The sequence below is a fragment of the Plecotus auritus genome (assembly GCF_963455305.1).
Source record: "Plecotus auritus genome assembly, chromosome: 3".
Lineage (NCBI taxonomy): Eukaryota > Metazoa > Chordata > Mammalia > Chiroptera > Vespertilionidae > Plecotus > Plecotus auritus.
Window position 1 is genome coordinate 215,878,183 of NC_137772.1, and position 22,480 is coordinate 215,900,662.

At 39.7% G+C, this 22,480-nt stretch overlaps 1 protein-coding gene across 7 annotated transcripts in view; it reads left to right on the forward strand.

Moving 5' to 3' along the window:
* The window catches only part of RIC8B (RIC8 guanine nucleotide exchange factor B), a 113,144-nt gene that overhangs the window by 25,298 nt on the left and 65,366 nt on the right, over positions 1 to 22,480 (forward strand). For all 7 annotated transcript variants that reach the window (XR_013960232.1, XR_013960233.1, XR_013960234.1 and 4 more), the window contains exons 3-4: positions 9,777 to 10,385; positions 20,723 to 20,817. Coding sequence is in view for 3 of the 7 variants with exons in the window: in XM_080662090.1 (XP_080518216.1) it covers positions 9,777 to 10,385; positions 20,723 to 20,817 (704 nt within the window). In the remaining 4 variants the exon portion in view is untranslated. The remainder of the gene's footprint in view (positions 1 to 9,776; positions 10,386 to 20,722; positions 20,818 to 22,480) is intronic.

Here is a 22,480-nt window from a genome sequence, read left to right on the forward strand (position 1 = left end):
ATCTTTGTACCTGTGGAAGAAAAAGAAATAGATACAGACAAACCCTGCCCCTGCCAAAGCAGGTGAGACACATAAGAAGTCTCATAAATACAATTCCAGGTCAGAGGTGTTAAGTGCTATGAAAGTGGTAGAGATTACTCTGGATTTAGAGGTGGAAGAGGTTACTTCCTGCTGGGAGATGGCAAAGAAGATAACATTTGCTTTGAAGATAGAAATGATTTGGGAAGGTTAGGGTTTGAGAAGACATTGCAAGTACAGGAAATAATATTTGAAAGGCAAATAGGTTCACACAGGTAGTATAGAGAGAGAGGATTTTCTGCCTGGATCAAGGATATTGTGACACAAGTAGTTGGGTGAGTTTTGGAAATGTGAGTTATGGAGGAACTTGACTACTTCCTAGTTAATGAGTTTAGATGCATTTTATTTGAGGTGTCCACTGTGGACAGTTAAAAAAAAAATGTCTGCCAGACAATAATTTCTTTTTGCTGTTGACTTTAGGAAATGAGTCCCCTCTCATGAGTGAATGAATTATACCATCAACCAAGTTGTTCAAGTTAGAAACTTGAGAGACTCCTTGCCTTCTCTTTCTTCTCTGCCCTAGACATCCAGTCATTCCACCAATCATTCAGTCAATTCCACTTCCTTAAAATCTCTTAGCTTTCCACTTTTCTGCCTTATTTTAGACCTCTTATCATTTTTCACTCTCTTAACTGTTTCTGTTCTGTCCCCTTTCTTGTCCATTCTTCCTGTTACTATCAGTGATATTCCCAAAACACAAGTGTAATGTCATTCCCCTGCTTAATACTTTGAAATAAGTTCAGTATTTCCCTCTGGATTAATTCCAAACTTTTCATTCCCTTCATCATACAATTTGGACTAGTACAGTGGTCGGCAAACTCATTAGTCAACAGAGCGGCAAACCGCATGTGGCTTGCGAGCCGCAGTTTGCCAACCATTGGACTAGTATATCTTCTCTTTAAAAAGAAAAACCTCTCTTGACCTTATTCTCTTGTTACCATCCCATTTCTCTGCTTCCATTACAGCCATATGTCTTGAAAAGTAGGTACTTTTCTTTCCACTTTGTCACCTCCCAAGTAAATACTCTCAGGAAACTGTTTTTACCAAGGTCATTGGTGATCTAGCATTACCAAATCTTTATGCTACTTGACCTTTTGAAAGAATTGATTAGTCCATCTTATAAAATACATTCCGTTTTTATTTATTTTTATTTGTTTTTCTTTATTGATTAGGGTATTACATATGTGTCCTTATCCCCCCCAATTGCCCCCCATCTCCCCCACTCATGCCCTCACCACCGTGGTGTCTGTCCATTGGTTAGGCTTATATGCATTCATACAAGTCCTTTGGTTGATCTCTCCCCCTTACCCCCACCCTCCCCTACCTTCCCTCTGAGGTTTGACGGTCTGATTGATGTTTCGCTGTCTCTGGATCTGTTTTTGTTCATCAGTTTATGTTGTTCATTATATTCCACAAATGAGTGAGATCATGTGATATTTATCTATCTCTGACTGGCTTATTTCGCTTAGCACAGTGCTCTCCAGTTCCATCCATGCTGTTACAAATGTTAAGAATTCCTTCTTTTTTTACTGCAGCGTAGTATTCTATTGTGTAGATGTACCACAGTTTTTTTTTATCCACTCATCTGCTGATGGGCACTTAGGCTGTTTCCAAATCTTAGCTATGGTAAATTGTGCTGCTATGAACATAGGGGTGCATATATCCTTTCTGATTGGTGTTTCTAGTTTCTTGGGATATATTTCTAGAAGTGGGATCACTGGGTCAAATGGGAGTTCCATTTTCAGTTTTTTGAGGAAACTCCATACTGTTCTCCACAGTGGCTGCACCAGTCTGCATTCCCACCAGCAGTGCACAAGGGTTCCTTTTTCTCCGCATCCTCGCCAGCATTTGTCATTTGTTGATTTGTTGATGATAGCCATTCTGACAGGTGTGAGATGGTACCTCATTGTCGTTTTGATTTGCATCTCTTGGATGATTAGTGACTTTGAGCATGTTTTCATATGTCTCTTAGCTTTCCTTATGTCCTCTTTCGAAAAGTATCTATTTAGGTCTGTTGCCCATTTTTTGATTGGGTTGTTTATCTTCCTTTTGTTAAGTTGTATGAGTTCCCTGTACATGCTGGAGATTAAACCCTTATCGGAGATAACATTGGCAAATATGTTCTCCCATGCAATGGGCTTTCTTGTTGTTTTGCTGATGGTTTCTTTTGCTGTGCACAAGCTTTTTATTTTGATGTAGTCCCATTTGTTTATTTTCTCTTTAGTTTCCATTGCTCTAGTAGCTGTATCGGTGAAGATATTGCTTTGGCATATGTCTGAGATTTTGCTGCCTGTGGATTCCTCTAAGATTTTTATGGTTTCCCATCTTATGTTTAAGTCCTTTATCCATTTTGAGTTTACTTTTGTGTATGGTGTAAGTTAGTGGTCTAGTTTCATTTTTTTTGTATGTATCTGTCCAATTTTCCCAACACCATTTATTGAAAAAACTGTCTTGACTCCATTGTATGCTCTTGCCTCCTTTGTCAAATATTAATTGAGCATGGTGGGTCGATTTCTGGGTTCTCTATTCTATTCCATTGGTCTGTATGTCTGTTCTTGTGCCAGTACCAGGCAGTTTTGAGAACTGGCTTTGTAATACAGCTTGATATCTGGTATTGAGATCCCTCCTACTTTGTTCTTCTTTCCCAGGATTGCTGTAGCTATTCAGGGTCTTTTTTTTATTCCGGATGAATTTTTGGAGAGTTCTTTCTAGGTCTGTGAAATATGCCGTTGGTATTTTAATGGGGAGTGCATTGAATCTCTAGATTGCTTTGGGCAGTGTGGACATTTTAATGATGTTGATTCTACCAATCCATGAACATGGTACGTTCTTCCATCTGTTTATGTCTTCCTCTATCTCTTTTTTCAGTGTCCTGTAGTTTTCCACGTACAGGTCTTTTACCTCCTTAGTTAAGTTTATTCCTAGGTATCTTAATTTTTTTTTTTTGGTGCGATGGTAAATGGGATTGTTTTTTTTTTAATCTCTCTTTCTGTAAGTTCTCGATTGGTGTATAAAAATGTCATCTATTTCTTGGCATTAATTTTGTATCCTGCTACATTGTCTTATCTTCCAAAACATCACACTCCTAGATTTCCTCTTGCTTCTCTAGCTGATACCTCTTAATCTCCTTTACCAGCTCCTCTTCCCCCACCTCTAAGTGTTGGCATATTTCTGAGCTCTTAGTCCTCCTTTTTTTCTGTATATTTTTCGCTAGGTAATCTCATTCATCCTTATAGCTCAAAACGCCTATACTCATATATATCAGGCATAGCGCTGATGGTTGCTTAGGGCTCTAGCTACATACATTTTGCTTCCTACTTGACATCTCTCTAGGCATCACAAATGTAATGTATTCATACAGAATTTTCCTCAAAATCTGTTCTTCCTCCAGTCATCATCCCCTTCTCAATAAATGGCACTACACTGCTTAAGTCAGCAACCTCCCTCTCCCCAACATATAGCAAGTACTTTTCATTTTTCCTCAAAACTACGTATCAAATCCGTCCACCTCCTCCCCTCTCCACCTCCATAATTTTTTTTTTATTCAGTGGCCCAGTTTCTTCCCAAATTGTCAAGTCATACTTTACCATCTGAGCATTGTCCTAACCTATATTGGGCTGCCATTTCCAAGTTCTGGGCTATAAAAGGGGACAAGAAAGTGGAGATGTATCCACTGTCTTGAAAACCCAAACCTGACAATGGCATACAATGTGTCCACACACATATTATTGGCAAGAATTCAGTCATCGCCATGGAGAACAGTTGAGGAATGCGGTGTAGCTAGGCAGTCAAGGGCCTTGCCACAGTTCTCATACTATGTAAGAAGAGAATGGATTTTGGTGGACAACTACCAGTTTTCATCACAATGCCTAACAAATAAACTAAGTCTTAGATAAGTATATTTATGTGACTTTACATTATTTTCTCATTATTCTGAGATCTGAGTTAGTGTTACTACTTTGGTTATATAGTTGAAGAAAATTTATACAGAATAAAATGCATTCTCTAGTGCTTCTCAAACTATTTGTGACAAAGGACCACATTTTTGTTTCTTTTTTGTTGTTTATTTACTTATTTTCCCCTAATGGTTTCTAAATGCACATTCTAAATTTGTTATACTGGTCTCAACTCATGTACCTGTTTCTATGTGGTCTAGTAGCAAACCTTTATAGTAACTTAATGTTGCTGTCATATCCAAGGATGTGATTGATTATTTTAATGATTCACTTTTATTGTATTTTACGAAAGTACTGTTCTACTGCAAATTATGGGAAAATAAACAGCAAAAAAGGAACAAAAATGTGGTCCTTTGTCACAAATAGTTTGAGAAGCACTGTTCTAGAGAATGCATTTTATCCTGTATAAGTTTTCAACTATATAACCAAAGTAGTAAAACTAACTCAGATTTCAGAGTAATGAGAAAATAACATAAAGCCTCATAAATATACTTATCTAAGACTTAGCTTAATTAGTAGGCATTGTGATGAAAACTGATAGTTGTCCACCAGCAATTTGGTACCTTACTCGAGTCTAGGCTGCTGGGTCTTACACTCTAACTTTATAGAAATAGCCATGGCTTACTAAGTTAATGAGCATATTTAAAGGGCCTTTTCTCAGACTCTTTGACTTTCATTAATTATACTTTGTAAGCATACCTAACCTTTGATTTATGACTTTAGTTCATTCCTGAAAAACTGACCTCTAAGTGAAAAGTTATTAATATCAGAAAATATTTTTATTGATTTTAATGGAAAAAAGTATGTTTCATGATTATCTGCAATACCAAAGAAATTTTTAGATTAAAAAATATATCAGTTGAACAATGAAAACAAATTTAGAAATGAATACTTTGAAAGTAAATAAAAATATTTTACAAATATGATGGTCTGCTGTACTTGCAAACAAAGGAAGATTTGATAGTGAGTGGTGGCTGGTGAAGGAGGAATACAAAGGAGTCATTCTTTGGAAAGTGCTGGAGAGTCAGGTGGTAGACTTCAAGGCAGGTAACTTTGGGAGTTTGTGGTTTTCTTGCACTTAAAAATAGTTTTAGCACACCTGGACCAGCCACTGGGATACGGCAAAACAGAACCTCTGTTCTCAAGCGGTCTGGAGAAGGAGTAAGATGCCCCAACAGCTCATTCTAAAAAAAGGCAAAAACTAAGTGCTGTTACAAGCACAAACAGAAAGAAAGCAGAGGAGGAAGTGGCTGGGGAGGCTTATAGACCTATCAGAACTTGAACTAAGCTTTAGAAAAAGAGTGGAGTTCTGAATGGCAGACATGGTGGCAAGACATGCCATGCTGAAGGAATGGCAGGGGAAATGGCTCAGGACATACGGTTAGGGTCCTGGAAGTCAGTTTGGAGCACTTGGAAAAGAAAAGGAAGGGGTTTGTGACAGACATCAGTAGGAAAGAGGATGCTGGGCTCATTACAGCTAAATTCTGTGGGCGACAATGAGCTATAGAAAGTTTTTGAAGAGAGCAAGGCATGTTTTAAGGAGAGTAAAATCAATGGGGAAAAATAATCATAGCACAGAAAAATTCTGTTAGGGCAAAATACAAGAACACCTTTTTAAAAAAGCAATGTACACACTCAACAGATGGAGAAATTATAAAAAACTAGTAGCCCTGTGCATTAATCTGTGTGCCAGTAGCTCACTGCCGCCCTCCTGTAGCTCTCTGCCCGCTGCCCTGCCCTCCTGTAGCTACCCCCCAACCCTCCCTCATAGCTTGCTGCCCTGCCCCCTCCTGTAGCTCTCTGCCAGCTGCCCCACCCTCCTATAACTCCCCCTGTCCCCCTCCCACCCACATAGCTTGCTGCCCTGCCCTCTCCTGTAGCTCTCCGCCACCCACTTGTAGCTTGCTGCCCCACCGTCCTGCTGATCCGTGATCCACTTGTTATGCAGTCGGTCATTACGCCTCATGGCATAAAGGATAATTAGCATATTCCTCTCTTATTTTATAGGATTATATAGGATACTATCTCTTCACCCTAGTCAGTTTGGTTCAGTGGATAGAGCGTCAGCCTGTGGTCTGAAGAGTCCTGGGTTTGATTCTGGTCAAGGGCACATGCCTGGTTGTGTGCTGGATCCCCAGTAGGGGGCGTGCAGGAGGCAACTAATCAATGATTCTCTCTCATCATTGATGTTTCTATCTCTCCCTCTCTCTTCCTCTCTGTAATCAATAAAAATATCTATAAAATACTACCTCTTCAATCCTCTTGCATGGTGTACATATACAAAGCAAACTTTTCTGATTGATCCAAATATGGTACATGATTTATTAATTTGTTCTTTATAATGTTCTCTAAATAGAAATGGTTGTATTGAATAAAGCAATGACTGTATTAAATATCACCTTTTTAATATTTTGAGTATGTCTTTGATTTTTTTTAAGTTACAATATAAAAAAAGGGGGAGCATGCCATTGTCCAAGAAGTAGTATGACTTTGGAAGAGACATTATAGCAAAAAGCTACCTAATAGTCATTGTGTGAAGCAAGACTGTAATGAGAAGTGGCATGTTTAAGAAATCTGTGCTTTAAAACTAGATTAATTGAAAACTGCTTTAAAACTAGAATTCTTGTCTTTGGTTGCTAGTTGATCTCCTATAAGCCCTCAGATGAGGCAGTTTTTAATTATAAATTTTGTAGGCACCTCTAATCTTTTTCATGTAGCTGTCTATGTCCCAGAGTGTCACAGTCCATTTGTTTTATAGCCTTGACTTCCAATTTATATTCATGCTTTGCTCTTTTTCTTTCTTGAGTCTGAAGGTAGAGGAAGAAAGGAGCCATATTGCCCCTAAATTTTTCGTTGTTGTTTCAGTTTAGAAAGGAAGGTATGCAGAACTCCAAATTCACATATATAGTATTTTATAATACTTTATTATATATTTCTTAAATATGAATGTAGATGGTTTCCCTCTTAAGTAACATTATGTGGGAGCAAAGGTTATTTGAATACAGCACCAGGAATATAACATATAAGAAGTTGTATGTAGAGTGGGGTTTATTTGGGGTGGGGGGTGATCTTGGATGTCAAAGATCTGAAATTGGAGAAGAATTTTCTTGATTTAAATATCCTCCTATATAATAAAGAGGTAATAGGCAAATTGACTATCACTCCAACACACAAGATGGCCACCTGCATGTGGTCAAAGATGGCTGCCCCCATGTGGACACAAGATGGCCGCCACAAGATGGCCAGCAGGGGAGGGCAGTTGTGGGCAATCAGGCCAGCAGGGGAGGGCAGTTGGGGGGGACCAAGCCTGCAGGGGAGGGCAGTTGGGGGCGACCAGGCCTGGAGGGGAGGGCAGTTGGGGGTGACCAGGCCAGGAGGGGAGGGCAGTTGGAGGCACCCAGGCCTGCAGGAGAGGGCAGTTGGGGGTGCCCAGGCCTGCAGGGAGGGCAGTTGGGAGGGACCCAGGCCTGCAGGGGAGGGCAGTTGGGGGGGACCAGGCTGGCAAGGGAGGGAAGTTAGGGGTGACCGTGCCAGCAAGGGAGGGAAGTTGTGGCCGACCAGGCCTGCAGGGGAGGACAGTTAGGGGCGACCAGGCCGGCAGGGGAGGGCAGTTAGGGGTGACCAGGCTGGCAGGGGAGTGGTTAGGGGGTGATCAGGCTGGCAGGCAGAAGGGGTTAGGGGCAATCAGGCAGGCAGGTGAGCGGTTGGGAGCCAGCAGTCCTGGATTGTGAGAGGGATGTCTGACTGTCCGTTTAGGCCCGAGCCCCCCCCCCCCCCCCGCCACACACACACACACACACACACACACATGCACGAATTTCGTGCACTGGGCCTCTAGTTTTTAATAATGGGCACATTATACTTTACCCTATCCCAGAACTGCATTCATTTTTAAAAATGATTTAACAATGATATTAAAACATTAAATTAAAGACCCTGCTAGTGATCAGGTATGGCAGGGATAGATAGAGTTGATATTGTTACACCTTTTTTTTTTTTAGCTTGTCAGGTTAATTTCCTTCCTCCTCTAGTTACAGAACTAGTATGTTTTGAATTGGCGTAATTTCCATAGCTGAGCTGTATGACTAGGATCTACTGAGAAGGTGCAAAAATCACACCTGGGATTCCTGCCAAAATCACAATGCTTGACATGTAGAGAGCCCTTTTTATTTAAAGAGTTAAAGTCTGATGCTAGGTTAATAAAAACTTTGTAAAATCTTATATTGGTTATAGTTGTTATTGCTGTTGTTTTTATAAAATGTAATGGGTACTGCCCTAGCTGGTTTGGCTCAGTGGATAGAGCATCAGCCTGCAGACTGAAGGGTTGTGGGTTTGATTCCAGTCAAGGGCATGTATCTGAGTTGCAGGCCCTTTCTGCACACTGCTTTGGGGCGTGCAGGAGGCAACCAATCAATATGTCTCTCTCACATTGATATTCCTCTCTCTGTGTCTCCCTCCCTCCCTTCCACTCTCTCTAAAAACCAATGGAAAAATATCAGGTGAGGATGAACAAAATATATGTGTATATATAACAGGTACATAAATAGGGAAGAAACGGTTATACCTGCGAGACCCAGGCCTGCACTTTATGGAGAAGAAAGCTGGATATTGAATTTTGAGATAATGATCAGTGGTTCTTATATTTGCCAATGATAGAAATAACGATTTTTTAAAAAATTCGAGAGCAGGTATGTTCTGGGTTCATCTTAAAAGAATTGTTTTTGACAGTAGTGGCAAGGTTTGGAACCAGGACTACTATATATATGTGTGTAATCTGTGCTCTGCACTGAGAGAACAAAGGAGAACTAAGATCTTCCCACACTCTGAGCCTCCCAAGCCATGTGTGCTGGCACAGGGCTACCAGAGGAAGAAGGCTTTTTAAAAAGTTTGTCCATCGAGTAGGGACACTCCTTTGCAGTTATCTGGCCCGAAGAGAGGTGCCTTTTTGTGTTTGGCTCAAAGGCATCATATATATATATATATATATATATATATATATATATATATATATATATATATATATATTAGCTAAGACCTCTTTGGAACCAACCAAACTTAGAATAATTTTAGCAGTTTTGCCTGCAGAAGATCTTCTTTGGGTGTCACTCAGTGATTAAATGTTATTACATGTTAGCTAAAGAGAGTCCTAAGGTTTATAAAACATGGGACTACTGACATAGAATTCTAAATTTAGAAGAAATATCACAGCTAACATTCGGCAGAAAAAAAGATTTTTTTTAAAGTCTTTTACAAGAACCTGTACTTGTGAGCAATTGTGAGCCAAATCTCGAGGCATTAATCTTTACTTTTGGGAAGGGAACAGCTATGATTCAGACTGATTGCCTTATATCCTGATATTACCTATATGTAGTCTGAAATTAAAACTCCATTGAGAACAAAGCTATTTGAGAAATTTAAAACTAGTCAACTTAAAAGAGAATGGTGATTTTATAGAAAGAGTATTGGTTGGAAGTTAGGAAATCCATACTCTAGCTCTTACTACCCCACTAATTCACTCTGGCTCAGTACAATCAACGTAACCTCTCTAGTCCTCAACTTCCATATCTGTAAAATGAAAGAAGTATACCAAATATAAGGTCTCTTTCAGTTCTAACATTTTTTTATTTTAAAATAATAAAAGCCTTTCTAGTCAGATCTTGAACTGCTATTAAATACATTGCTAGAGAAACAGTCTGTTTTAAGCCAAATAATGATTTTTGCATTCTCAATCTTATTTTCCAGAAACTCTGCGAAGGGATATTTAAAGTCCTTGTAAAGGACGTCCCAACAACATGTCAAGTGTCCTGCCTGGAAGTTCTCCGCATTCTCTCCAGAGACAAAAAGATTTTAGTTCCTGTAACAACCAAGGAAAATATGCAGATACTGCTGCGACTAGCGAAGCTGAATGAGTTGGATGATTCTTTGGAGAAGGTGTCAGAGTTCCCAGTTATTGTGGAGTCATTAAAATGTCTGTGTAACATAGTGTTCAACAGTCAGATGGCACAGCAGCTCAGCCTGGAACTTAACCTTGCTGCAAAGCTCTGTAACCTCCTGAGAAAGTGCAAGGACCGAAAGTTTATCAATGACATTAAGTGCTTTGACTTGCGCTTGCTCTTTGTCCTGTCACTTTTGCACACTGACATCAGGTCACAATTGCGCTATGAGCTCCAGGGACTACCGCTGCTAACCCAGATCTTGGAAAGTGCCTTTAGCATCAAGTGGACCGATGAGTATGAATCGGCCATAGACCATAATGGACCTCCTCTCTCACCTCAGGAGACAGACTGTGCCATTGAGGCCCTCAAAGCTCTCTTCAATGTGACGGTAGACAGTTGGAAGGTGCATAAAGAGGTAAGGTTAAGAAGGGTTTTATTTACTGTGGGATTTAATTCGTCTGGGGCATCCTTAGAGCTGCCTGCAAGGGAGGAATACTAAGTTGGGAAATGGAAAAAATTTTGAGTTCCCCAGTTGTATGACTCAGGATTAATTTCTTAGCCATTTTAAGTCTTACTCTTTCCATTTGTGTAACTTATCAGAAGAGTAAGGGTGAAGATGGACCACTATTTTTAAGAAGCCAAATATAGTTCCTTTTCTGAGTTGTACTATCATGTGTCTTTTTTTTTTTTTTTTAAGAATGCCTCTTTCAGGAACAAGGTTTAAATTATAAGATTTTTAAGGAAAACAAAACAATGTTGTTTAAAAAGGTATAGGCATTTTCAGTGGCTGCCGTTTTAAAAATTAAGACAAATCAAGCCAGTTGAAATTGATCAATCAGGATTAATGCCTGCTCAAAAGAGTAAAAGAGGCTGTATCACATATCATCCCAGTCTCCTAGAGTGTTACTTTATAGTGTTAGATAACAATCAGAAGTGGAGGACTACAACTAGATATCCATGCTTGTACAGTCCTAGGAAACAAGCATAACTACATGAGAGTATGGGAACGGTTATTTTAAACCACTTGACTTATTTCTAGACTAAGATCCTTTTCTGTGGCTTGGACTGTCCAGCAACCCAAAGTAAGGCAGATTTGATAGTTTATATTTGAGTATCCACAAGAACAATATGTTAAATAAGAAACTTGGTTTAAGGAAGTCAACAATTTTAAGTGAAGCGGATATAAACTTTTTTTTCTTCTAGAATCTTAACATTTCGCATTTAACCTCTCACCTTAACCTTAAATAACTGGTGAAATTAAGCCTCTGTCTTTAAAAAAGAAGAAAGAAAAGAAAAGCATTTTGGTGCCAGAACAAATGTTTTTTTCTGACAATTGACTTTAGGACTTAGGTTAACATTTTGCTGTGTCCATTTGAAGCAGTTCTTACCATAAATAAAGATCTCTTTTTGCCAGCAACGTTCTTTGAAAGTATTATCTCAGTGCAGTGCTATAGTGGTAGTGTGCAGGCATCTGAGTTTTAAAGTGCAAATAGGTCTATATTTTGAAACCAAATATTTGAAGATCAGTCCTAACAGCTATTTTAGATGATCATAGTATGGTCAGTTTTTCCTGGGACTTGGCAGAAAAAAATGTGGAAAGCCCACATGCTCCATTTATGCTTTGAAACCAAATATTTGGAAGTATTTAAAATGTTATGTCTCTATGCTTATTTGGTACCTTCTATAGTTATTTTTTCTACACTGTTTGTTTTGGTGTTTTTAAATTTTCCATTTAGTTGCAACAGGTCTTCTGAGGCTGTTGGTTTGCCATTGTTGGATTCCCTGTTATTTAAATTGTGCCCAAAATAGTAGCTCACACTGTTCAGATTCCTGATAAAAAGGGTTTATAATTCAGTGGCTGCATGTCAGTATACTAGTATGTATGGGATGACATGTAATAAATATCAGTAAATTGAGATTAGCACTCATGAGTGAGGCTGGAAGAAGCTTTAGAAAATGTTGAAGTGGCAAATACACATTCTGTGTTATAGAATGTTTATTCTCCAAAAGGTATGTGAGAGAGGATCAGTAGTCCTGCAGCAGACATCTCGGCAGACCTAGTGCCTCTTTTGAGTTGTGGATCAGATGATACAGCCATTATAAAATGTACCCCATTAATGTGACTTTGGCTTATTATATAGTATCAGAAATTTAGACTGTATTGAAAACAGCAGCTTGCCAATCCATCTAGGCAAGAGTGTGGGAAAAGCGATGTTAAGCCACTTGAGTCCCCAGATTCAAATTTTAGCAAACATTTAGTCAATCATTCAGTCTATCAACAAATATTTATGGACAATTGCTAGGTGTTATGCTAGGTGTTATGCTAGGTGTTGTGTAATATATTGACAATAATAGGTATCTCTGCCTTCATGAAATTCCAGTTTTGGTGAAACAGGTAATAAATAAGTGAACAAATATATAATTTAAATTGTGTTAAATGCTCAGTACAGTACAGTCACAGACCTCTGAAAATCTTTCCTGAGATCTGAAGACAGAATGATTCAGCCATTTGAAGAATAGGGGATGAACATTTTCCAGAAATCGAACAGCATGTGAAATGATGCAGAAATCAGCATAAAGTATTTTTAGTGAGATACCTACAGCCTACCATAAAGAAAATTGATAAAATAAAATAAAAAGGAAGAAAATCTATAATAAGAGTGCAGAGAAACTTGGCCAGTAAAAGTCCATTTACCTGGGTTTTAATATCTCCTTGATTGTAAAATGAAAAACATCTTTCTCCAGTTGAGCATATACTGAAAGAATTGTTAATGCTTTAAAATGCCAGTTGAAATAAAGGGATATGGAAAATGTATTATACAGAAAAAAAATCCAACTTTAAAATTTAACTTTAAAAATAATATTTTTCTTTTTACAAAAATAATACATGCTAATTATAGAAAATCCATGGGGAAAAGAGCATACAAGCAATAAGCAAATACAAATTATCTACCACTCAAAGATAAGCACTAGTTGCATTTTTATGTATATCTTTCTAACCATTCTCCATTGTATAATATCCTATATAATAAAGAGGTAATATGCAAATTGATTGTCATACCCTCACAAAGATGGCTGCCTATGATCAGGCCAGCAGGGGGGTTAGTGAGGGATGACCAAATGACTGAACAAGCAGGCTGCATAGGGCGACCAGGACGGCAGGGGGGTTAGTGAGGGATGACCAAACGATTGAACAAGTAGGCTGCATGGGGCGACCAGGCCGGCAGGGGGGTTAGTGAGGGACGACCGAACAAGCAGGCTGCGTGGGGCGACCAGGCCGGCAGGGGGGTTAGTGAGGGAATACCAAATGACTGAACAAACAGGCTGCGTGGGGCGACCAGGCTGGCTGGGGCCCGTGAGGGGCGACTAGGCTGGCAGGGGTTGGGGGGGCAGTTAGGGGCGACCAGGCAGGCAGGCAGGCAAGCAGTTTGGAGCCAGCAGTCCAGGATTATGAGAGGGATGTCCCGGTTTGGAGAGGGTGCAGGCTGGGCTGAGGGGACCCCTCCCCACCCCCGCCACCCGTGCACGAATTTCGTGCACCGGGCCTCTAGTGTAAATAGAAACACGTATACATTTTTTTTTACAAAAATTGAGTCATTTAAAATCTTGATTTCTTTTCAAAACAAATGTTCTTATAGAGTAGTGGTTTCCAAAATGTGTTCCTTGAAGCCATAAAGTTCCTAGGAGTAGCCCCTGTGGATGAGTGGGCAGTGCTTCCATGTTCCCCAGCCTCACTTAAAAAGAACACATTTGATTGTTGCTATTGCTGTTTCTTTTTAAATTTAGGTTGTAACTAGATTTTATATTGTGGATAAAAAGTTCTGCAACAGAAGAGTTTAGTTCCATGATTATTTTAGAGGCTTTGAAGGAAATGTAAGAAAAAGGACATGATATTAAGTAAAAATAAACCTTCAAGCTGTGTCATATTTTTTGCAATCATTTTTTCAACAAACATTTATTGCCCCGTATGTGCCAAGTTCTGTATTAGGCACACAAGATGCAAGACAAAGCATCAGTGACCTCAAAGAACTAACAGTCTAATAGGAAAATCAGACATATAAACATAGGTGGACATACAACTGTATGTTACATTATTTACTGTTCTCTGTATTTTCTTTCTTGAAAGTAAAAAAGAATCACCTCAGAAATGTACAGTTGCTTCAAATGCTATATGTTTTAGATCTTTGGGGGTATTATGTCTGACCTCATTAGCATAGCCTTTCCACTAAGCAACATACCTAGCACAAAGTAGGTGTTCAGTAAATATTAATGAACAATAAAATGTGATATAGTTTGATATCTGTATAGGAGAAATCACTTGAAGTTGACAGGAAGAAAGGAAAGTTTATGATATTTATGAAAGTTTATGAATTTTCAAAGCTAGTAAAACATTTTCTAGAAGCCTAAAAAATTTAATGACATTGTTTAGATGAGCAGATTTCTAGCCTTTTTGGGATTACAGCACTCTATTTTGTAAACATTTCCTTTTGTCAGTTAATTCAAAAAAGTGTTTATTACTTTATGCCCAGCACCATGGTAGATGTAAAATAAGGAGAGAGATTTTTGAACATATACAATTTAATAGGACAAATAGCTATGGTAGAGGTAAGCAAAAGGGCCAGAGTAAAACATAGGATGAAAAACTACCTGAAATATTTCCAAGTAAAATGTTTAATGCATTTGTGCACACCTGTGTTTGTATGTGTTTGTATGTTTCACTTTTTCTAGAGTTGAAATTGAATTTATATAGGACAAATTTCCTAAATTTTATCGAAGTAAATTAGAACTACACTGAGATAACAAAACCAGATTAGGACTCATTAATGTGAAGTATTCTCCCTTTAGACTTTCTCTCAGGCATTGATGAGATCAGTTAAAGCTCTGAATTAAAAGGTGTGAAGAAATTGGTACCTTTACCAAACAAAAGTGAAATCTTCTACAGTTTGCACATGAGAAAAAAAGCAACAGTACACCAGAATCTACATTAAGAAATACAGGCTATATAAAGAAATCCAAAGAATTTCCTGAGTTTTGTCATCTCATTTTCATTTTCACAACAAACCTACTTGGCTTTCTCTCTCTTTTTCCTCCCTTTGTCCTTAGAGACTTCTTTTCCTTCACAACCTTTGGAGATAGTATGATATCAGAGGAAAGAATATTGATTCCCTAAAGATATCAAAACTAAAATCATGAAGCAAGCAAATGACAGTTGTATAAACTGGGTTTGTATAATGTTTTATAAAGAGTAACTAGAGGCCCGGTGCACGAAATTTGTGCATAGGGGGTGTCTCTATGCCTGGCCTGCACCCTCTCCAATCTGGGACTGCTTGGGGGATGTCCGACTATCGGTTTAGGCCCGATCCCGCTAAACCAGCAGTTGGACATTCCTCTCACAATCCAGGACTGCTGGCTCCTAACCGCTCGCCTGCCTGCCTGCCTAATTGCCCCTAGCCACTTCTGCGTGCCAGCCTAATCACCCCCTAACTGCTCCCCTGCCAGCCTGATTGCCCCCAACTGCCCTCCCTGCTGGCCCGATCGCCCCCAATTGCCCTCCCCTGCCAGCCTGATCGCCCACAACTGTCCTCCCCTCCTGAGACCTGCCTCCTCCGCTGGGACCCGCCTTCATTGTGCACGTGGCCATCTTGTGGTGGCCATCTTGTGGAGGCCATCTTGTGACAACATCATGCATGAGGGCGCAAGGACCACCTAGGCTTTTATTAGTATAGATTATTTTCAAACCTTCTATCATCCTTCTGAGATAGGAACATTAACCCCATTTGAGAAATGAAGACACTAAATAAAGATCAGAGAGTTTAAATTGTTTATGGAAAAATCACACAGCAAAATAAGCAATAATACCGGTAGGGCTCTAGCTGGTTTGGCTCAGTATATAGAGCGTCGATCTGCAGAATGAAGGGTCCTGGGTTCGATTCTGGTCAAGGGCCCATACCTCAGTTGCTGGCTCTTCCTGGCCCAGACCCTGGTCCAGGCACATGCAGGAGACAACCAATTGATGTGTTTCTCTAGCAACAACGCTTCTATCGTTTCCTCTCTTTTCCACTCTCTCAAAAATCAATGGAAAAATATCCTTGGGTGAGGATTAAAAAAAAAAAATAAATAACAGAAGGAAATAGTGTTCACTCTAACCTTTGTTATATAATACTTCTTAAATGATAGCACTCATTCAACAAATATTGTTGAGACCTAGACTGCAGAGTCAAATAAAAAGTCTAGAAACAAACCTACACATATGCAGTCAACTGATTTATGATATAGGTAACATTGAAGTACAGTGGAAGGAAGGTGAGCTTTTTAATAAATTGCAGTTGTGTGGCTGTATGGGAAAAACAAATGTGAATCTCTACCTTGTACCAGTCACAAATAATTGTTTCAATGTGGATAAGGGAACTAAATATAAAAGGCAAAATAATCAAGCTCTTAGAAGAAAACAGAAGATTATCTTCATGACTTTATCTTAAACAAGTCAAACATTTCTTAAATAGGCAAAGATTTCTAAAACAGGACAAAATAAAGATCAAACCATAGAGGAGAAGTTGACAATTGAGTCCATCAAGAGAAGAAAGTAAAAAGGTAAGCCACCAAGTGGAAGAAGATATTTGCAACACATATACGCAGTAAAGGACTTTATCCAGAATACATTAAAAACTCCTACAAATCCATATAAATAAAGTCAGTTAACCCAATAGAAAAATAGGCAAAAGGCTTGAACAGGCCCTTTACTAAAGAGCTGTTCAGATGACCAAAAGACATATGAAAAGGTGTTCATCAGGAAAATGCATAATAAAACCATGAGACACTGCACACAAGAATGACTAAAATTAAATAGGCTAACAATACCAAGTGTTGGCAGCTGTAGAAAACTGGTGAGAGTATAAATTGGTTTAAACACTTTGAAATACTGTTTGGCAGTCACTATCTTCTAAAGCTTCACATATGTATATGCCTGTGACCCAGCATACCAAATGACATGTAAAGAAGTATGTTCATAGCAGCACTCTTCAATATAATCCCAGCCTGGAAATAACCCAAATGTTCATCAAGAGTAGTATGGATAAGTAAATTGTAATGTATTCATTGTATGCAGCAGTGTTTTCTTAACCTAACTGTGGTAAAGGACCAGATTTCCCCCCTAGCTATCAGAATGAAACTCTTACATAATATATTGCACACAATATCAAACTGCTCAGGAATTTCTAAATGCTCACATGCATCTTCTGTACTCATGGCATTGCAGATTCGTGGCAAACAGGGTGTAGACAAGCAGTGGTTCACAAACTGCACTGCAAATAGCACTGCTCTCAAGCAATGAACTGAACAAATTATACCTACACGCAACAGCATGGATGAATTTCACAAACAGATACAAAGGAGTATGTATTTTATGATTCCATTCATATAAGGTTTAGTGACAACAAAACTACAAACCTGTGATGTGAGACATTAGGATTACCATTGAGTAGTGGAGGAATATCATTGGAAGGAGCCAAGAGGGAATTCTGGGTATCTTAATCTTAGCATTGCATCATTTTTGTGTTAATTATATGAATGTGCTCATTTTGTGAAAATTGATCTAGATGTACACTTATAATTTGGGCACATTTTGTTTTGTTTTGTTTTTTACCATTTATATGAAAAATAATCGAGCCCTGGCCGAATAGCTCAGTTGGTTAGAACGTCAACCCAATACGCCAAGATTGTGGGTTTGATCCCTGGTCAGGGCACATACAAGAATGCATAAATAAGTGGAACAACAAATTGATGTTTCTCTTTCTCTCTTCCTTCCTCTCTCTCAAAATCACTAAATTTTAAAAATTGATTGAACACCTATTATATACATGCCCTCTAAACTTATGAAGGTAATAGGTTAGTGGAGAAGACCATGTATATGCAAGTAAATAATCATGTGGAATTACAAATTATGATTTCATGAAAAAAATTCTAACAAGATGTAGTGATAGAAAATAATGAAGGAAAGAATCTACTTTAGATAAGGTCAAAGAAGGGGCTTCTCTAAGAAGATTTCAGTTGAGACCTAGAGTCTCAAAGGAATCCGATGCCAAGAGTGGAGGCAACAATCAGGGACTTCAGTAGTTGTTTTGAGTGGAGAAATAGGATTTAGTGGATTTATTATAAAAGAGGGTATGGCAAATATAAGGTACAACTTGGGGATTGGTGTTATGAAAATTGGGACAGGAGGAAATGGGATAGCAGGAAGTAGGATCTGGAGTTTACAGTTGCAAATAAGGGAAAAATCAAAAAGAGTAGTTTTGCAAAAGCCTATGATATTTAGAATAAAGGAAAATTAGTTTAAAAGGAAGTGAATTCCCAGTTAATTTTCAAACCAAGGAAAATGTGATTAAATTAAGTAATAGATGAGTTTTGCATGCATTTCATTGTGCTTGGTGTAATTTGGGGTAAATAAAAGTATCTATACTAATAAAAGGTAATATGCTAATTAGACCGGGTGACCGGACATCTTCCGGACGTCCAACTTCCTTCCAGACAAAGCCACGGTGGTGGGGGCTAAGGCAGAGGTGATTAGGGGGAATCAGATCAGCAGGGGAAGTCAGTTGGGGGCCATCAGGCTGGCAGGGAGCAGTTATGTGGCGATCAGGCCGGCAGGCAGGCAAGCGGTTAGGAGCCAGCAGTCCCGGATTGTGAGAAGGATGTCCAACTGCCGGTTTAGGCCTCATTCCCGGGATTGGGCCTAAACCAGCAGTCAGACATACCCCGAGGGGTCCTGGATTGGAGAGGGTGCAGGCCAAGCTGAGGGACCCCCTCCCCATGCACAAATTTTGTGCACTGGGCCTCTAGTATTTACATATTAGAGAATTTTGACTCAAGCATTTGAAGATGGATGGCAAAAGGGACAGCATTCATTCCAACCCTGCCAGCCTTCATGTCTCTGGCATTCCACTGATCCCTTTTCTCCTTTAGTCTTCCCTGTTTCACCACCACACAGTTATTTCAATATCACTCATTTCAGCTCTATCAATCTCACTTTTTGTTGTTTCCTTTCTCCCTCATTCTTGCTCCTCATCTTCAAATGTTTCATTGAAAGTATTGAGCACCTTCAGTTGGTTGAGCATTATCCCATACACCAAGACGGTCACCGTTTTGATTCCCATTCAGGGCACATGCCCGGGTTGCAGGCTGGATTCCCAGTAGGAGCATGTAGGAGGTAGCTGATCAATGTTTCTGTCTCATTGATGTTTCCCTTCCTCTCTCTCTAAAATCAATAAAAGCATATTTTAAAAGGAAAATACTGAGCACTTTCATGTATTTCATCTTCTTTAATTCTTTCATAACCCTACCTACCTCATGTTTTTGGAGATGCATGTGGGGAAGCTTTGACTCAAAGAAGCTATATGATTTGTCTTAAGGTCACAACCTAAACACCTGACACCAAGTGCAGTGCTTTTTCTATTATGCCACTGCATCTACCCACGATAGTGTTATATTTAAAATATTGTCATCTGCATTATGAATAATGAAAGTGTGCCCTACTGCTTGTTAGATTTTATAAGAGACATTCTTCCTAGAAAGGGCTGAGTTATATATCTGAATATAGGGTATATGTGTATAATATGTGAGCATATTCCACTTCATATAGACTTTAAATCATATATATATATATATATATATATATATATATATATATATACTGAATTTTTCAGTAGTTTTGAAGTAGTCTTTCTGAAGTATAGTATATCTGGAATTGCTATCATAATTCTCATTAATTTTATGTCTTCTTAATTACTAAAATTCTGGAAGAAGATAGGATCTTGATGTAGGTAATTATAGAAATTGTAGTGACCCAAGATCTCACTAAAAATAAGGTAGTAAACCAAGTGATTATTTCAAGCTTAGCTTATTTCCTACTGTCTTTAACACCACTACCAATAAGTAAACATGGGAAAAATAGATTAAACTCAGGTCACCTGTTTTTCATAACTTGCTGGTAACTCTGGGGAAACTTAGCAAGATTTGGAGGAACTAGGAGATTAAGATGATTCATTAAAATAAAGTCGATAGATTATAGATCTTAATCCATTACTTTAGAAAGTTAAGAGATGAGATATTTTTATTAAGGATGTACAACCTGTTCCTGAAATATCTGATAGCATTACATCTGTATGAACTTTTTCAATGACTGGTAATCTGGAACAATATACTGTCAAACAAAATAATCTAGGCTTTTCTAGAAATGCAAAAGATCCCTAGTTGAATTGGTCTTAGGGTGAAACAGTGAGTGGGTAATGCATGGATGCTGATCCTATCTCTCTTTGCCTGACATGTTCTAAGGCAGGAGTGGGGAACATCCAGCCCTTAGGCAGTATAATGCCTTCAAAATCATTTGGTCTGGCCCTGTCAAGGCATAGGGGTCAGTTAATTAAATGTTTGATCAAATATAGCAGGCTAATTTTTAATTTGATAATTTTGTATGGCCCTTGAATGGTGTTATAAATATCCAAATAGCCATTGGCAGAAAAAAGGTTCCCCACCCCTGCAAGGGAGTGGCTAGATCAACAACTACTGGTTTCAGCTATTTCTGGAGGTGGCTGTAGCTATTGATGTGAGAATGACTATGCCCTCTTTATGTATGGGATAAGAATGACTGTTTTGAAGGGCAGATAGACCATAATAAATTCCCAGGGATGTAGTGATGTACCAGACTCCATTAAGGCATTCAATCTCTAATTTTTTCCCCCTCTTTTTTATGTGCCATAGAGTGATTCTCATCAGTTCCGTGTCATGGCAGCTGTCCTTCGCCATTGTTTACTAATAGTAGGTCCAACTGAAGACAAAACAGAAGAGCTGCACAGGTAGGTAATCTCCAGTTCTTATTGTTTTTTATGCATCTAATTTTAATTGTTATAAGCACAAAAAAGTAAAAATATCATAATAAATCAGGTAACTGGTAGGTTAGAAATCATTACTATGCTCTAATAAGCTATTTTCATTGTCCCCTTTGACTTATAAACTGAGCCCCAACAAGAGAAGAGAATTTGGCATTTGTTGCATTCAACAAGAAAACCCAGAACAGCTATAATAATAGCACACAGTTATTGAATAATGTGTATGGCATTATGTTAAGTTCTTTATAAAGATTAACTGCTTTTAATCATCACACTAGCCTTATGAGATAGGTACTACTATTTTTTCTTCTCAATAGATGATGAAACTGAGGCATAGAAAGATAAGCAATTTCTCCAAGATCATATATAACCTTAACTAGAGGCCCGATGCACGATATTCATGCAAAAGTAGGCCTTCCTCCCCCGAGCTGCCAGCACCGGCTTCCCTCTGGCACTCGGGACCCGGGCTTCCCTCACAGCCCCGGCTCCGTCCGGAAGCACGACCGGTGTAATTAGCATATTACACGTTTTTTATTATAGACTAGTGGCTCAGTGCACAAAATTCGTGCGGGGGGAGGAGGGGTTCCCTCAGCCGAGCCTGCACCCTCTCCAATTGGGGACCCCTTGGGGGATGTCGGGCAGTCAGACATCCCTCTCACAATCTGGGACCTCTGGCTCCTAACTGCTCACCTGCCTGCCTGCCTGACTGCCCCTAACTGCTTCTGCCTGCCTGCCTGATTGCCCATAACTACCCTCCCCTACTGGCCTGATCTCGCCCCCAACTGTTCTCCCCTGCCAGCCTGATCTCACCCCCAACTGCCCACCCCTGCCGGCCTGGTTACCCCCAACGGCCCTCCCCAATGGCCTGATCTCGCCCTAACTGCTCTCCCCTGCCAGCCTGATCTTGCCCCCAACTGCCCTTCCCTGCCAGCCTGATCTTGCCCCCAACTGCCCTTCCCTGCCAGCCTGGTTGCCCCCAACTTGCCTCCCCTGCAAGCCTGATCTCGCCCCCAACTGCCTCTCTGCCTCGGCCCCCACCACCATGGCTTTGTCCGGAAGGAAGTCAGGAGTCCGGACAATGGCCGGTCGACCCAGTCTAATTAGCATTTTACCCTTTTATTAGTATAGATAGATTATATAAGATAGGATTGCTTAAATGTGGGGGGAGCCTTTTTCAGCAGGAGGAGATGCTCTTGGCAGACAAAAATACATAATCCCTATATCTGGACTGATAGCCATCCATATGCACTATACTGCCAGACTGGTCATTAAAAAATTGAACCACTTTCTTACACCTTACCACAAACAGCTGTTGCCCTTAAAACCCCTCCTCAGCCCCCACCTTAGGTTCTGCCTTCGCACTTTACCCAGATTTGGTTCTGATTGGTTGGTTTCTGTGCCAGTCAGCGTCAAAAGCTCCACCTCCTAGGCAGCCATTGGCTCCTCCCGGTTCACCCAGATTTGGTTCTGATTGGTTGGTTTGTATGCCAGTCAGCATCTCCGGGCCTGATCAGAGAGGTGGAGCTGATCAGCAGCCCCCACGGAGGCCCGGAGAGAAAGAGAGATGCAGCTGCTGGCCAGGCCCGGAGAGAAAGAGAGAGGCAAAGGCTGATCATGGCAACCCAGCCAC